Source organism: Pan paniscus, chromosome 10 (genome assembly GCF_029289425.2).
Source record: "Pan paniscus chromosome 10, NHGRI_mPanPan1-v2.0_pri, whole genome shotgun sequence".
Classification (NCBI taxonomy): Eukaryota; Metazoa; Chordata; class Mammalia; order Primates; family Hominidae; genus Pan; species Pan paniscus.
This window is the reverse complement of record NC_073259.2, coordinates 5,847,133-5,865,554: the sequence shown is the minus strand read 5'-3', so window position 1 is coordinate 5,865,554 and position 18,422 is coordinate 5,847,133. Positions and strand designations below refer to the sequence as shown.

At 39.8% G+C, this 18,422-nt stretch overlaps 1 protein-coding gene across 3 annotated transcripts in view; it reads left to right on the top strand.

Annotated features, from left to right (window-relative positions):
* The window catches only part of KDM5A (lysine demethylase 5A), a 118,047-nt gene that overhangs the window by 11,321 nt on the left and 88,304 nt on the right, over positions 1–18,422 (top strand). For all 3 annotated transcript variants that reach the window (XM_008973823.6, XM_055095209.2, XM_063593252.1), the window contains exons 4-5: positions 13,970–14,140; positions 16,976–17,110. In XM_008973823.6, the coding sequence (XP_008972071.2) occupies positions 13,970–14,140; positions 16,976–17,110 (306 nt within the window). The remainder of the gene's footprint in view (positions 1–13,969; positions 14,141–16,975; positions 17,111–18,422) is intronic.

The following is an 18,422-nucleotide window of genomic DNA, read 5'->3' as shown; positions in this document are numbered from 1 at the left end:
AGAAGCAGCTGGGACTACAGGCGCACACCACCACGCCTGGCTAATGTTTGTATTTTTAGTAGAGACGGGGTTTCATCATGTTGGCCAAGCTAGTCACGAACTCCTGATCTCAAGTGATCTCCCGTCTTGGCCTCCCAAAATGCTGGGATTACAGGTGCAAGCCACCGCGCCCGGCTGCACTTTTCTGGTTTTCTAAAGTCATAGGATTTCAAAATAGGGAAGGGGCTTTTAGAGGTAACCTAGTCTGAATACTTAGTTGTTCACAGTTCTCCTTATAACAGTCATCCAGAGTGTTTAACTCCATCTTGAGAAGCTGATTTCCTTTTAAGGTTCATACTACTAATAAAGTACACTTTGTTTAAATATTCAGAAAACTTATTGAAAATATGTTATGATTAAAGGTTAAGTGTGCTTATCTGAGGGTTTATTGGAATCTTGTCTTTTGTGGGTTTTTTTAAGTCCTCATGGACATCTCTTTCCCCAGCCTGTGAGAATGTTTGCAAAACTGAGATTTAAAGCTAAAAGGCAGACAAACTTTGATTTGTAGTTATTTTAGTTTATAATACTTTGTTCCCTAAATGTCATTGTGAGATTGCTGCTTCTCACGTTAACTTTTTTCTTTTACATTGAGGTGTAACTTACAGTGTAATGCACAAATTTCAAGCGTACAGTTCAATAAATTTTCATATATGTGTACACCTGTTTTGTAGCCATCACGCAGATCAAGATATATAACATTTTTATAGCACTCTAGTGGGTCGTTTCATCTCCTTTCCAGTCAATACTTCTTCACAAAGGTAATTTATTCTGACCTTTATCGTTGGGTGACTATTTATTTCATTAACATGACATTTTATTCTAGCAAGAGGCTTGGGCTGAAAACTGCAGAAAATACTGAGAGTTGAGATGTTTTAAGGTTAGGTGTGCCCTTTTTTAAAAAAAAGATTCTTTTTGGCTGACAGTTTGTTGGCATCTATTAAGTTTTTTTTTTATATATGATTTGAAAATACTATGATTCCCATTGCTTTTTGATGGGAAGCAAATTTTCAGTCTTCTGAGTCATTAAGTCATCAGCGTGATGGTTTCCTGTTTTGATTAAATCATTTCATCTTTCTTCCTATTATTTTTGATAATAAAAAGTATTACTTGGAATGCCTGTAATTTAATAGACTTCTATATGAATAATTAGTTTTTTTTTTTTTTTTTTTTTTTTGAGATGGAGTCTCGCTCTGGCGCCCAGGCTGGAGTGCAGCAGCACGATTTTGGCTCACTCTAAGCTCCGCCTCCTGGGTTCATGACATTCTCCCGCCTCAGCCTCCCGCGTAGCTGGGACTACAGGCGCCCACCACCACGCCCGGTTAATTTTTTGTATTTTTTAGTAGAGACGGGGTTTCACCCTGTTAGCCAGGATGGTCTCAATCTCCTGACCTCGTGATCCGCCCGCCTTGGCCTCCCAAAGTGCTGGGATTACAGGCGTGAGCCACCGTGCCTGGCTGAATAATTACAGTTTTTATAACCACTTCAGCAAGAAGCAGTCAGTCTAGCCCTTGTTAAAACATTTTTATTTTTATTAAAGTAGTACACTTTTAAAACACAAGGCTTTGGCTGGGTATAGTGGGCTCATACTTGTAATCCCAGCAGTTTGGGAGGCCGAGGCAGGAGGATCATTTGAGCCCAGGAGTTCTAGATAAACTTCCTGGTCTAGACATAGGGAGACCCCGTCTCTACAAAAAATTTAAAAAGATGAGCTAGGTGTGGTGGCATGCGCCTGTAGTCACAGCCACTTGAGAAGCTGAAGCTGGAGGATCATTTGAGTCCAGGTGTTTGGGGCTACGGTGACCTCTGATTACACCACCTGGGCAACAGAGTAAGACCCTGTCTTTAAAAAGAAAGGGGGCTTAAAATGAAAATCAGCATCTCCCTTCATCTCCACCCCCATTCCTACTCCTCAGAACTAATCACTTTCAGTTCTTTTAGCTGTTTCTGATTTTGATCTTCATATTTCCAAGTAATATGCTCATATTGCTGTTTCTTCATTTCTCAGTTTTAAATATCATATACTGATTTCCTACTGTTAAAGATGGAGAATGGGTGTAAGAGAATGGGTGTAAATCCTCCCATACTTTATGTCCGTCATCCCCTTCTAGTGTAGTTACATTAATTTTTATTAATCTAAAATTATTACTGTGAAAAATATATTTTCAAACTTTCCAGTAGAAGTATACATCTCTCAGTATGCTTCTACCCATCAAATAATCTATCAGCTTTATTTTCTTGGAGCCATTCTTCCTGGATTCTTTTTTACTCTCAAATCTTGACTGGGTGTTTTTTTAAGGTCAGCTGTCAGTCTGGAAATTCCTTTTACTGCCATCATTCTGGGAATTCCTTGGCCTCTTTTCCTTGTTGTAAGTCTTCCTTTTACTTGGTTTACTCTCATTTTGGTGAAACATTTCTTCTGCTAATTTCATGAGAAAGATGGTTAATGGGATATACATTTTTTAGGACCTTTTGCTTGTGTACAAATGTTCTGCTCTTAAACTTTATTAGTAGTTTGGTAGGGTTTAAAAGTCTAGATTGTAAATCATTTTACTTCAGTATTTTGAAAGCTTTACTCCATTGTCTTGTTGGTGAGAAGAACGATGCTATATTAATTCTTGTTTTTTTGTGACTTTTTTTTTCTTGAAGATTTAGGATCTTATCTTTATTCCCAGGGCTTTGAAATTTCACGGTGATATGCATTGGTATGTGTTTATTTTCATTCACTGTTTTTATGGCTCTCAATAACCTTTCTAATCTGATAACTCATTTCTTTCAGTTCTTCTAATTTTTCCTGTATTCTTTGATAATTTTGTGTACTTTTTTTTTCTCTTCTTTTTGACTCTTTATTAGTTAGATGTTAGACATGTTAGGCTGGTCCTTTAGTTTACTTACCTATAGCTTTTTTAGTTCAACATCCCTTCTCTTCAAACTCTGCTGAGAGTAAATCTCCAGTTTTCTGCTGGGGTTGGAGAGGGATAGTTGCCTGGAAGAGGTCTAAATGCTTTTATACAGGTTTTCACAATCCTGTTCTCTGCTGCATTGCCACCCCTAATTTTAGAGGTACTGCTGCTTCTACTTCTTAAGACTTTTTTTTTTTTCTTCCTTGTTTTAGAAAAGGGAGGAGGGGGGCTCCTCTGAAGCCTTTCCAGGTTCTATGTTGCGAAAGCTTCTCTGGCTTTCCTCTGTTGTAAGGCACTTAAACTTGTAATTTTTGTTTGTCTGTTTTTGTTATTGTTTTGGCTTATCACTATCTTCAAAATATTGTTTACATTTGTATTTGGTTCCTTTCTTGGTCTATTTGACCTCTTGAGAAGATGCCTTTTTGTTTCTTTCCTGTCTTTTTAGTGGATTTTTTTTAGAGGGAGCTTTTAAGTAGAAGACTGTTCTTTAGGTATGTTAAAACTGTCTCTAGATGTTCCCAAGATGGCCGAATAGGAACAGCTCCGGTCTACAGCTCCCAGCGTGAGCGACGCAGAAGACGGGTGATTTCTGCATTTCCAACTGAGGTACCGGGTTCATCTCACTGGGGCTTGTTGGACAGTGGGTGCAGGACAGTGGCTGCAGCTCACCGAGCGTGTGCCGAAGCAGGGCGAGGCATTGCCTCACCTGGGAAGTGCAAGGGGTCAGGGAATTCCCGTTCCTAGCCAAGGGAAGCTGTGACAGATGGCACCTGGAAAATTGTGTCACTCCCACCCTAACACTGTGCTTTTCCAATGGTCTTAGCAAACGGCACACCAGGAGATTATATCCTGCACCTGGCTTGGAGGGTCCCACGCCCACGGAGCCTCGCTCATTGCTAGCACAGCAGTCTGAGATCGAACTGCAAGGTGGCAGCGAGCCTGGGGGATGGGTGCCCACAATTGCTGAGGCTTGAGTAGGTAAACAAAGCGGCCCAGAAGCTCGAACTGGGTGGAGCCCACCGCAGCTCAAGGAGGCCTGCCTTCCTCTGTAGACTCCACCTCTGGGGGCAGGGCATGGCCAAACAAAAGGTAGTAGAAACCTCTGCAGACTTAAATGTCCCTGTCTGACAGCCTTGAAGAGAGTAGTGATTCTCCCAGCATGGAGTTTGAGATCTGAGAACGGGCAGACTGCCTCCTTATGTGGGTCCCTGACCCCCAAGTAGCCTAACTGGGAGGCACCGCCTCGTAGGGGCAGCCTTGACACCCACATGGCCGGGTACCTCTGAGACAAAGCTTCCAGAGGAACGATCAGGCAGCAATATTTGCTGTTCAGCAACATTCGCTGTTCTACAGCCTCCACTGCTGATACCCAGGCAAACAGGGTCTGGAGTGGACCTCCAGCAAACTCCAACAGACGTGCAGCTGAGGGTCCTGACTGTTAGAAGGAAAACTAACAAACAGAAAGGACATCCACACCAAAATCCCATTTGTACATCACCATCATCAAAGACCAAAGATAGATAAAACCACAAAGATGGGGAAAAAACAGAGCAGAAAAACTGAAAATTAGAAAAATCAGAGCAGAGCACCTCTCCCCCTCCAAAGGAACACAGCTTCTCGCCAGCAACGGAACAAAGCTGGACAGAGAATGACGTTGATGAGTTGAGAGAAGAAGGCTTCAGACGATCAGACTTCTCCGAGCTAAAGGAGGAAGTTCGAACCCATCGCAAAGAAGCTAAAAACCTTGTAAAAAGATTAGACAAATGGCTAAATAGAATAACCAGTGTAGAGAAGTCTTTAAATGACCTGATGGAGCTGAAAACCATGGCACGAGAACAACTACGTGACGAATGCACAAGCTTCAGTAGCCAATTTGATCATTTGGAAGAAAGGGTATCAGTGATTGAAGATCAAATTAATGAAATAAAGTGAGAAGAGAACTTTAGAGAAAAAAGAGGAAAAAGAAACAAAGCCTCCAAGAAATGTGGGACTATGTGAAAAGACCAAGTCTATGTCTGATTGGTGTACCTGAAAGTGATAGGGAGAATGGAACCAAGCTGGAAAACACTCTGCAGGATATTATCCAGGAGAACTTCCCCAACCTAGCAAGGCAGGCTGACATTCAAATTCAGGAAATACAGAGAACGCCACAAAGATACTCCTGGAGAAGAGCAACTCCAAGACACATAATTGTCAGATTCACCAAAGTTGAAATGAAGGAAAAAATGTTAAGGGCAGTCAGAGAGAAAGGTCGGGTTACCCACAAAGGGAAGCCCATCAGACTAACAGCGGATCTCTTGGCAGAAACTCTGCAAGCCAGAAGAGAGTGGGGGCCAATATTCAACATTCTTAAAAAAAAAGAATTTTCAACCCATAATTTCATATCTAGCGAAACTAAGCTTCATAAATGAAGGAGAAATATAATCCTTTACAGACAAGCAAATGCTGAGAGATTTTGTCACCACCAGGCCTGCCCTACAAGAGCTCCTGAAGGAAGCACTAAACATGTAAAGGAACAACCGGTACCAGCCACTGCAAAAACATGCCAAACTGTAAAGACCGTCGATGCCAGGAAGAAACTGCATCAACTAACGAGCAAAATAATCAGCTAACATCATAATGACAGGATCAAATTCACACATAACAGTATTAACCTTAAATGTAAATGGGCTAAATGCTCCAGTTAAAAGACACAGACTGGCAAATTGGATAAAGAGTCAAGATCCACCAGTGTGCTTTATTCAGGAGACCCATCTCACATGCAGAGACACACATAGGCTCAAAATAAAGGGATGGAGGAAGATCTACCAAGCAAATGGAAAACAAAACAAGGCCATTACGTAATGGTAAAGGGATCAGTGCAACAAGAAGAGCTAACTATCCTAAATATATATGCACCCAATACAGGAGCACCCAGATTCCTAAAGCAAGTCCTTAGAGACCCACAAAGAGACTTAGACTCCCACACAATGATAATGGGAGACTTTAACACCCTACTGTCAATATTAGACAGATCAACGAGACAGAAAGTTAACAAGGATATCCAGGAATTGAAATCAGCTCTGCACCAAGCAGATCTAATAGACATCTACAGAACTCTCCACCCCAAAGCAACAGAATATGCATTCTTCTCAGCACTGCATCACACTTATTCCAAAATTTGACCACATAGTTGGAAGTAAAGCCCTCCTCAGCAAATGAAAAAGAACAGAAATTATAACAAACTGTCTCTCAGACCACAGTGCAATCAAACTAGAACTCAGGATTAACAAACTCACTCAAAACCACTCAACTACATGGAAACTGAACAACCTGCTCCTGAATGACTACTGGGTACATAACGAAATGAAGGCAGAAATAAAGATGTTCTTTGAAACCAATGAGAACAAAAACACAACATACCAGAATGTCTGGGACACATTCAAAGCAGTGTGTAGAGGGAAATTTATAGCACTAAATGCCCATAAGAGAAAGCAGGAAAGATCTAAAATTGACAACCTAACATCACAATTAAAAGAACTAGAGAAGGAAGTACAAACACATTCAAAAGCTAGCAGAAGGCAAGAAATAACTAAAATCAGAGCAGAACTGAAGGAGATAGAGACACAAAAAACCCTTCAAAAAATCAATGAATCCAGGAGCTGGTTTTTTGAAAAGATCAACAAAATTGATAGACCACTAGCAAGACAAAAAAGGAAAGAAGAATCAAATAGACGCAATAAAAAATGATAAAGGGGATATCACCACCGATCCCACAGAAATACAAACTACCATCAGAGAATAAACACCTCTATGCAAATAAACTAGAAAATCTAGAAGAAATGGATAAATTCCTGGAGACATACACCCTCCCAAGACTAAACCAGGAAGAAGTTGAATCCCTGAATAGACCAATAACAGGCTCTGAAATTGAGGCAATAATTAATAGCCTACCAACCAAAAACAGTCTAGGACCAGATAGATTCACAGCCGAATTCTACCAGATGTACAAGGAGGAGCTGGTACCATTCTTTCTGAAACTATTCCAGTCAATAGAACAAGAGGGAATTCTCCCTAACTCATTTTATGAGGTCAGCATCATCCTGATACCAAAGCCTGGCAGAGACCCAACAAAAAAAGAGAATTTTAGACCAATATCCCTGATGAACGTCGATGCGAAAATCTTCAATAAAATACTGGCAAACCAAATCCAGCAGCACATCAAAAAGCTTATCCACCATGATCAAATGGGCTTCATCCCTGGGATGCAAGACTGGTTCAATATACGCAAATCAATAAACGTAATCCAGCATATAAACAGAACCAAAGACAAAAACCACACGATTATCTCAATAGATGCAGAAAAGGCCTTTGACAAAATTCAACAATGCTTCATGCTAAAAACTCTCAATAAATCAGGTATTGATGGGACGTATGTCAAAATAATAAGAGCTATTTATGACAAACCCACAGCCAATATCATACTGGATGGGCAAAAACTGGAAGCATTCCCTTTGAAAACTGGTACAATACAGGGATGCCCTCTCTCACCACTCCTATTCAACATAGTGTTGGAAGTTCTGGCCAGGGCAGTCAGGCAGGAAAAAGAAATAAAGGGTATTCAATCAGGAAAAGAGGAAGTCAAGTTGTCCCTGTTTGCAGATGACATGACTGTATATTTAGAAAACCCCATCATCTCAGCCCAAAATCTCCTAAAGCTGAAAAGCAACTTCAGCAAAGGCTCAGGATACAAAATCAATGTGCAAAAATCACAAGCATTCTTATACACCAATAACAGAGAGCCAAATCATGAGTGAACTCTGATTCACAATTGCTTCAAAGAGAATAAAATACCTAGGAATCCAACTTACAAGGGATGTGAAGGACCTCTTCAAGGAGAACTACAAACCACTGCTCAATGAAATAAAAGAGGACACAAACAAATGGAAGAATATTCCATGCTCATGGATAAGAAGAATCATTATCGTGAAAATGGCCATACTGCCCAAGGTAGTTTATAGATTCAGTGCCATCCCCATCAATCTACCAATGACTTTCTTCACAGAATTGGAAAAAACTACTTTAAAGTTCATACGGAACCAAAAAAGAGCCCGCATTGCCAAGTGAATCCTAAGCCAAAAGAACAAAGCTGGAGGCATCATGCTTCCTGACTTCAAACTATACTACAAGGCTACAGTAACCAAAACAGCATGGTACTGGTACCAAAACAGAGATAGAGACCAATGGAACAGAACAGAGCCTTCAGAAATAATACCACACATCCTTTGACAAACCTGAGAAAAACAAGAAATGGGGAAAGGATTCCTTATTTAATGGTGCTGGGAAAACTGGCTAGCCATATGTAGAAAGCTGAAACTGGATCCCTTCTTTACAACTTATACAAAAATTAATTGAAGATGGATTAAAGACTTAAATGTTAGACCTAAAACCATAAAAACCCTAGAAAACCTAGGCAGTACCATTCAGGACATAGGCATGGGCAAGGACTTCATGTCTAAAACACCAAAAGCAATGGCAACAAAAGCCAAAATAGACAAACGGGATCTAATTAAACTAAAGAACTTCTGCACAACAAAAGAAACTACTATCAGAGTAAACAAGCAACCTACAGAATGGGAGAAAATTTTTGCAGTCTACTCATCTGACAAAGGGCTAATATCCAGAATCTACAAAGAACTCAAACAAATTTACAAGAAAAAAACAACCCCATCATAAAGTGGGCAAAGGATATGAACAGACACTTCTCAAAAGCAGACATCTGTGCAGCCAACAGACACATGAAAACATGCTCATCACTGGCCATCAGAGAAATGCAAATCAAAACCACAATGAGATACCATCTCCCTCCAGTTAGAGTGGTGATCATTAAAAAGTCAGGAAACAACAGGTGCTGGAGAGGATGTGGAGAAATAGGAACAATTTTACACTGTTAGTGGGACTATAAACTAGTTCAACCATTGTGGAAAACAGTGTGGTGATTCCTCAACGATATTGAACTAGAAATACCATTTGACCCAGCCATCCCATTACTGGGTATATACCCAAAGGATTATAAATCATGCTGTTATAAAGACACATGCACACATATGTTTATTGTGGCACTATTCACAATAGCAAAGACTTGGAACCAACCCAAATGTCCATCAATGATAGACTGGATTAAGAAAATGTGGCACATATACACCATGGAATACTATGCAGCCATAAAAAAGGATGAGTTCATGCCCTTTCCAGGGACATGGATGAAGCTGGAAACCATCATTCTCAGCAAACTATCACAAGAACAGAAAACCAAACACCGCATGTTCTCACTGATAGGTGGGAATTGAACAATGAGAACACTTGGACACAGGAAGGTGAACATCACACACCGGGGCCTGTCGTAGGGTGGGGGTAGTGGGGAGGGATAGCATTAGGAGATATACCTAATGTAAGTGATGAGTTAATGTGTGCAGCACACCAACGTGGCACACGTATACATATGTAACAAACCTGCACGTTGTGCACATGTACTACCCTAGAACTTAAAGTATAATTAAAAAAAAAAAAAAAGTCTCTGTTCCCAGCTGTTTTGGTCTTGAGCGATACTACTTTTTGGTCAAGTTTTGATAAACAGCTTGTCTTCATTGTGTTCAATTCAAGTGCATGCCATGTATCTTTTTATAGAGCATAGTTCATAGTGATATTTCTGGGGACAGTGTTGTGATATAGTACATGGCAAATGTTTGGAGTAAATGGTTTATATTTTATTTTTAATTTTTATTTATTGTTGAGACAGAGTCTTGCTGTGTTGCCCAGGCTGGAGTGAGGTGGCATGAAACCAGCTCCCTGCAATCCCCGCCTCCTGGGTTCAAGTGATTCTCCTGCCTCAGCCTCCCAAGTAACTGGGATTACAGGTGCCTGCCACCACGCCCTGCTAATTTTTGTATTTTTAGTAGAGACAGGGTTTCACCATGTTGGCCAGGCTGGTTTCGAACTCTCGACCTCAGGTGATCCACCTGCCTCGGCCTCCGAAAGTACTGGGATTACAGGCATGAGCCACTATGCCTGGCGTGGTTTGTATTTTTAAATTATGTATGATAATCTTTGAATCTGCCAGCCAAAGAAAAACAGGTATTAGGTTTTGTGTGTTTTTTGGTTAGATTGTTAGAGTATTGTATGCATGGAGCCAAAGTAATGGTTTTGTTTTCTTTGTGAGATAGTTTATTCCTTTGTCATGGCCATATCCTGGCTGCTACTAATCACCAGAACTGGGTGGGACATCATGACCGGATCCATGCAGGTGTATCATAACTAATGGAAATTTAGCTTGAAACGCTTTGAATACAAAGCAGATTGTTATGTCAGAGTGATTATTGTATGGGATAGTAAAGATAAGAGGGCTTCTGTTGCCTCCCTGAGTTCTTTTACTTCTCCCTGCTCGTTCACTTTGCTTTAGCCACACTTGCTTCCTTATTTTCCTCAAACACTCTAGGCATGCTTCTGACTTGGAACCTTTGCTTTGTCTGTTCCCTTTATATCTGCTAGTTAACTACTTCACTCCTTTCAAGTCTTTGCTTAGATTTCATCTTTATAATAAGGCTTTTTGCAATCGTTTAATACTTCAGATTATCTTTACCCTGTTACCTGGAGGCCCCTTGACTGCTTTTTAATTTTTTCTACAATATTTATCACTTCAAAATTTATATGTTATGTTCATTGTTTATTGTCTGTCTTCCTCCACTAGAATGTAAGCTCCATGAGGACAAAGATCTTTGTTTTATTCATAAATGTATCCCAGGTACCTAGAATAGTAGCTGGCAGTATAGAAGCACTGAAAGTTACCTGTTGAATGAAAGGCACTCTAATCCATCCAGTTGCTTCCAGACAGCCCTCTATCTAAACCATTTTCATTGTGTCTTTCTCTGTACTTTGAAAAATAATTTTTGTCGCTGTATAATTTTCCCCTGATTGTTTGAACAGAGAGGGCTTCTTTGAGGGTGTGATAGGAGGAGCTGAAGAACTAAAGAGATGTGTTCAACTCTTGTGCATATGAATTTGTGTTTCTACCAAGCTTTTAGATCATTCACTAGAGGAAAATTGTACTTCGGCCATAGGTTCATCTTTGTTTATAATAACATCATAAAGCACAAGAGTTGACAACATTTCCTTCACTTATTTTTAGTATGTGTACCCTCTCCTCCATTTGTCCACACTCATAGACATTTATAATATAGCAACATTGGTATAGTACTTTATCCTGGTGCTTTTCATATTTTATTTTATTTGTCCTCACAGTAGCCTCATAACGAGGTGTAGGCACCGTTGTTACTATTTTGATGATGGTGAGGAAATTGAATTGCAAGGTATGTAACTTTGCCAGGGTCATGTAACTGTTTTTTGTCTGTTTGTTTTTTCCTTGAGACAGGGTCTCGCTCTTGCCCAGGCTGGAGTTCAGTGGTGCAATCTGGCTCACTGCAACCTCCTCCTCCTGGGTTCAAGCGATTCTCCTTCCTCAGCCTCCCTAGTAGCTGGGATGATAGGTGTGCACCACCATGCTTGGCTAATTTTTGCTATTTTTAGTTGAGACGGAGTTTCACCATGTTGGCCAGGCTGGTCTCGAACTGCTGACCTCAGGTGATCCTCCTGCCTCAGCCTCCAAAGTGCTGGGATTACAGACGTGAGCCATGACGCCTGGCCAAGGTCATATAACTATTAAGTGACAGAACTGAAATTTGAATACTGGCAGTCTGGCTCGAGTCTTCTTTTCATCTTTTTTTAAAAAATTGTATATGTAGCATCAACATTTAAAAATACACAGTTGAGTGGCATTAAGTACATTTACAGTGTTGTACAGTTATCACCACTATATAGTTCCAGGACTTCTCCCTTCCACCACTCCTGGCAACTTCTATTATGCTTTCTGTCTCTATGAATTTGCTTACTCTATGTAGCTTATATAAATGGAATTATACAGTAGTCATCATTTTGTCTCTGGCTTATTTTAGATTTTCAAAATTCATTCATATTTGGGATGTATCAGAACTTTCTAAGGCAGAATAATATTCCATTGTATTTTATTATACTACATTTCGTTTATTCATTTATCTATTGATAAACTTTTGGGTTAGTTCTGTTTTGACTCTCAAGAGTATTGCTGCTGTGAACATTGGTGTGAAAGAATCTGTTTGAGTCCCTCCTTTCAGTTCTTTGAGTATATACCTAGAAGTGAAATTGCAGCATCATATGGTAATTTTATGTTTAACTTTTAACTTTTTTTTTTTTTTTGAGACAGGGTCACTTGAGACAGGATCAGCCAGGCCAGAGTGCAGGGGTGTGATCATGGCTCACTGCAGCCTTGATCTCCTGGGTTCAACTGATCCTCCTGCCTTGGCCTCCCAGGTAGCTGGGAACTACAGGTACACCACCTGCCTGGTTAATTTTTTTTTTTTGGAGATGGAGTCTCACTCTACTGTCCAGGCTGGAGTGCAGTGGCACAATCTCAGCTAACTGCAACCTTTGCCTCCTGGGTTCAAGTGATTCTTGGGCCTCAGCCTCCTGAGTAGCTGGGATTATAGGTGTGCACCACCACGTCTGGCTAATTCTTTGTATATTTTTTTAGAAGAGATGGGGTTTCACTATGTTGCGCAGGCTGCTCTTGAACTCCTGAGCTCAGGCTATTTGCCCAGCTCTGCCTCCCAAAGTCCTGGGATTACAGGCATAAGCCACCCTGCCTGACCTGCCCAGCTAATTTTTAAATTTTTTTGTAGAGATGGGGACCTCACTATATTGTCCAGCATGGTTTGAAACTCCTGGGCTCAAGTGATCCTCCTGCCTTGGCCTCCCAAAGTGTTAGAATTACAGATGTGAGCCACTATGCCTGGCTTTAACTTTTTTTTTATGTAGTAAGATACAGTAGTATATACTCAATCAAATAGGAGAAACTGAGTTCGAACACTGTGTTACAGTCCCCTTTATTCTCAGTGAACTTGAAAACTGCCTGTACAATCGTGTCACTTAATGACAGAGATATGTTCTGAAAAACATGAGGATTTCATTATTGTGCAAACATAGAATGTACTTATACAAACCCAGATGGTATGGCCTACTGCACACCTAGGCTATGTGGTATAGCCTGTTGCTCCTAGACCTAAAGGTGTACAGCCTGTTACTCTACTGAATACTGTAGGCAGTGTAACACAATGGTAAGTATTTGTGTATGTATCTAAACACAAAGGTTCAGTAAGAATATGGTATTATAATCTTATGGGAGCACTGTCATATATGCGGTCTATATTTGACCAAAATGTTATGCAGTGCATGACTGTATTTTAGAGCCTAAGAGATGTATAATAACAGCTCCTGGACGTTAAGGAGCTTTGAAATATGTATTCTGTAGAGTGCCTGGCTTGATGTGACCATTCAGCCAAGTTAGCCAATTTATCTCATCGTTTTCTACCTTAATATATTCTGTACTCCGTATCGGTAAATCTACTGCAACCTAATCTTTTCTCAGTGTTCCTTTATAATCTTCCATATAAAACTCTTGCCCTTTTGAAAAATTATAGCCTGTTTTTCACAACTGTCCTCTGTATTCATGGTTTGATTGACGTTTTTGTTAAGTTCTGTAAGTTACTTGGTTATTTCTAATTTCAGGATTTATGTTTATTTTGTATTATATAACATTTATTTTCATATCTATTTTTTATCTGTTTTTATTCTTATTTCATATTGTGAGTTCCTTAAGTAGGTAGTCTGTCTGTACATGTGTTTAGTTTTCTCACAGTGCGTACTGTACAGAGTATTCATTAAATATTTTTGAATGCTTGGTTTGAAGGTAGGCATAGTGTTAATTACATTTTAAACCTCTGAAAAGCATTGTTTCTATTTCTTACTCTAAATGTTGACAAGTGTCAGTTTGGTTAGATACTCATTGAAAGGAAATTTGAAATTTAAGCCCTGAATAATTTTTCTATTTAGTAGACAAGACTTAAGAGTCAGGATGCTTGAATTTGCCTTTTTTCTCTAAGCAACTTTTACTTTCTTTTCAGATTGTTGCCAGCAAAGGAGGTTTTGAAATGGTCACCAAAGAGAAGAAATGGTCTAAAGTGGGTAGTCGCTTGGGATATCTGCCAGGAAAAGGAACTGGGTCTCTTTTGAAGTCACATTATGAAAGAATTCTCTACCCATATGAGCTTTTCCAGTCTGGTGTGAGCCTTATGGTGAGATGCATTATTCTTTTTAGAAAAAGTTGATAAATCCAGTTTGCCCAAGTACAAACTTTAGACTGTGTTTAACCCAAGTTAGCCGGCACCAAAATTTGGGGAAGCAAAGTGTATATCATAGTGTAAAAATCATAGCTGTTTTTGATGGTTTACAAGATAAAGAATAATGGAAATGAAGAATGTTTTCTTATTTATTTAAAATAAACCTTTATGACTGAAACTTTTTGAAAAAGTCCTGTTTGTTTCATGAATTTTTCTAAAACAGCTTTGTTAGTTATGATTTATATACCATAGAATTCACCCTTTGTGGGTGCACCGTTGGTAAGCTTTAATACATTTCTACATTTATGCAGCGATCACTGTGATCCAGTTTTAGAGCACTTCCACTAGCCCCCAAAATTCTCTTGTTCATTTGTAGTTGGTTCCTGTACCACCCCGACACACAGGCAATTCCTGACCCGCTTTCTGGCTCTGTAGTTTGTCTTTTCTAGAACTTTCACCTAGATGTAATCATACAATATGATTTTGTGTCTGGCTTTTTTCACTTAGCCTAATGTTTTCAGAGTTCAGCCATGTTGGCTGGATGCGGTGGCTAATGCCTGTAATCTCAGCACTGTGGGAGGCTGAGGTGGGTGGATCGTTTGAGGCCAGAAGTTTGAGACCAGCCTGGGCATCATGGTGAAACCCTGTCTCTACTAAAAATACGAAAAATTAGCCAGGTATGGTGGTGTGCGCCAGTGGTCCCAGCTACTCCAGAGACTGCGGTAGGATGATTGCTTCAGCCTGGGAGATGGAGGTTGCAGTAAGCTGAGATCGTGCCACTGCACTCCAGCCTGGGTGACAGAGTGAGACCCTGTCTCAAAAAAAAAAGTTCAGCCATGCTATAGCATGTGTCAGTACTTTATTTTTATGGCTGAATAATATGCCATTGGATGGATATACTACATTTTGTTTATCCATTTACCAGTTGATGGAGTTTTAGATTGTTTCCGGTTTATGGATATTATGAATAATGCTATGAATATTCATAGACAAGTCTTTGAGTGGACATATGTTTTCATTTCTCTTGGGTAGGTACTTGGGAATGGAATTGCTGGGTTATATGGTAAGTTTATGTGTAAATTTTTTTTTTTGTTTTTTTGTTTTTTTTTTGAGACGAGACTCCGTCGCCCAGGCTGGAGTGCAGTGGCGCGATCTCGGCTCGCTGCAAGCTCCGCCTCCTGGGCTCACACCATTCTCCTGCCTCAGCCTCCCGAGTAGCTGGGACTACAGGTGCCCGCCACCACGCCCACAGAATTTTTTGTATTTTTAGTAGAGACGGAGTTTCACCATGTTAGCCAGGATGGTCTCGATCTCCTGACCTCGTGATCCACTCACCTCGGCCTCCCAAAGTGCTGGGATTACAGGTGTGAGCCACCGCACCCGGCCGTTTATGTGTAAATTTTTTTTTTTTTTGAGGTGGAATCTTGCTGTGTTGCCCAGGCTGGAGTGCAGTAGCGTGAACTCGGCTCACTGCAGCCTCCGCCTCCCGGTTTCAAGTGATTCTCCTACTTCAGCCTCCTGAGTAGAGTAGTTGAGACTACAGGTGCATGCTACCACCCCCAGCTAATTTTTGTATATTTAGTAGAGACAGGGTTTCATCATGTTGGCCAGGCTGGTCTTGAACTCCTGACTTCAAGTGATCCGCCTGCCTTGGCCACCCAAAGTGCTGAGATTATAGGCGTGAGCCACCGCACCCGGCCTGTGTAAATTTTTAAGGACTGCCAAGTTGTTTTACAAAATGGCTGAATCATTTTACTTTCCCACCAGTAATGTAGAGGCTTCTAGTTTTTCCACATCCTGGTCAACACTTGGTATTGTCAGTTTTTTTAATTATAGCCATTCTAGTTAGTTGTATAGTGATACCTTATTGTGGTTTTAATTTGCATTTCTCTAATGACTAGTGATGTGCCTATTTTCATATTCATATTAAACATTTGTATATCTTGGTGAAGTGTCTGTTCAGATCTTTTTTTAATTGGGTTGTTTGTCTTATACTTGTGAATTTGTTATACAGTTTGTGTACAACTCCTTTATCAGGTAAATGATTTGCGGATATTTTCTCCTAGTCTGTTATCTTTTCATTTTTGTACTGGTGACTTTTTGAAGAACCGTTTTTTTATTTCTTTTTTCCTTCTATGGATTGTGCTTTTGGTGTCATATTTAAGAAATCTTTTCCAAGGTCACAAAGATTTTCTTCTTTGCTTTAATGTAGAAATTTTACAATTTCGGCTTTTATATTTTGGTCAGTGATGCATTTTGAGGCTTTTTTTGTGTGTATAGTATGAGGTGAAGATGTAAGTTTATTTTTTGGTGGGGAAGGGGGTATATGAATATTGAGTAGTACCAGCACCATTTGTTTAAAAGGCTATCCTTTTCCCACGGATTTAGCTCACCACCATTGTTGGAGATCAGTTGACCATAAATGTGTGGGTTTATTTCTGAACTCTGTTTTTGTTGCACTGATTTATATGTCTACCCTAAAACCAGTACTACATTGTCTTGAGTACTGTAGCTTTATGGTAAATGTTGATATTCAGTAGTGTAAGTTTTTTGTTCTTTTTCAAAATTTCTAAACAACTTATATTTCCAAATAAATTTTAGGATCGGCTTTCAATTTTAACAACAACAAAAAGCCTGCCAGGATTTTGGTAGGGATAGCTGTATGTCAGTTTGAGAAATAATTGCGGTCTAGTTTTAGGGATTCATTGGCAATTTATTACTTTTACACTGATTCTCCAGCATGATTTCTTATCAGCGAACCTGCTCTCTTTCTGTGCTCTGATCTTTTAGGGTGTGCAGATGCCTAATTTAGATCTTAAAGAAAAAGTGGAGCCTGAGGTTCTCAGCACTGATACCCAAACTTCCCCAGAGCCAGGCACAAGAATGAACATTCTGCCGAAGAGAACAAGACGTGTGAAGTCTCAGGTATCAATGTCTTGGGCTTTTTTAAATTTTTAAATAAAGATGTAGTCTCCTGATGTTGCCCAGGCTAGCCTTGAACTCCTTGGCTCAAGTGATCCTCTTGCCTCCGCCTCTTGAGTATTGCTGGTTGGTATGCGCTGCTGTGCCTGGCTCATGGGCCATTTTTCATGGGAGTTTTAAATGCATGAACTCTGTGGAACAGTTACCTGGTCACGGGAGGCCACTCATATACTGTTGTTCTTTAAACCTTGAGCCATATTTTTCATTTACCTTTGAGATGAATGGAGAATAAATTGTGAAATGTGGCGTAATTTGATTTAGAAAGTTCTTTGTTAATTTTTTAGTAGTTTTTGACAGGGATGACAAATCAGAGGGTGACCCCGGATACTGTAGTGCCAATTTTATAGACATGCTGGTGAATTCTAGTGCATTTTATTTTTATGGTTAGCAGAAGTGAGATGAATAGGAAAATGTGGTTTTATTTTTCACCTGCCATTCCTTTAAAAACCAGAGTATAAATTTCTTAGTGTCTGAGCCATTCCAGTTTAACTACTGCAGTGTTCATGTAACCTAAAATAATTTCAAAGCCTAATACATCAGAAGAAAAATGCCCTAATTTATTTTTTGTCTGATTCCCCCCTTCCCCTGTTTATTTCTTCCTTTTCTTTCTTTCTTTTCTTTTTTTTCCCCAAGCTTTGCTTCTCTTTCAAACCCCTGTTTCCTTTTCTCTGTGGTCTTTTAAGTTTTTTAGTAAAGACAAGTTTGGAGACTGAGAAAGTGAGGTGCCCTTAGAACTCCTAAGATTTAATCCATGTACGTTAACATATAGATAGACAGGAAAAGCACCTTCACGGAATCCTAATCATTGATTTTAACGTTTAAGGAAACAATGTAGTATAGAGATGGGAATGATTAGCATCAAAAGTGGGTGTCAGAGAAGCAGGATAAAACTGCTGTTAACAAGAGACACTGAATCTGGGGTTGTGTAGAGGAGAGGTCTGGAGAGGCAGACTATTAATACTTCATCTTGCTTTTCTACAGATCAGGGACTATCTCTCCGTTATGCCATTTCTGCCTTTCTTTTTCTGAGTTTATGTTTTCTGAATACTCAGCTTCTTAGGTACCTTTTGAAAGTAGAAAGGTAGGTATCCTGGATAGGAATGTGACTTTCATGGAAATTCATTGGAAAGTGATAACCTCATTATGAATTAGTAAACTCTGGTTTAGTCATTAAGTCATTTTTATTAGCGTGATTGGTCTCAGAAGTTCTGATCATCTTTGGGTATACAATGATTTGGGTAAACACTGATTGCTA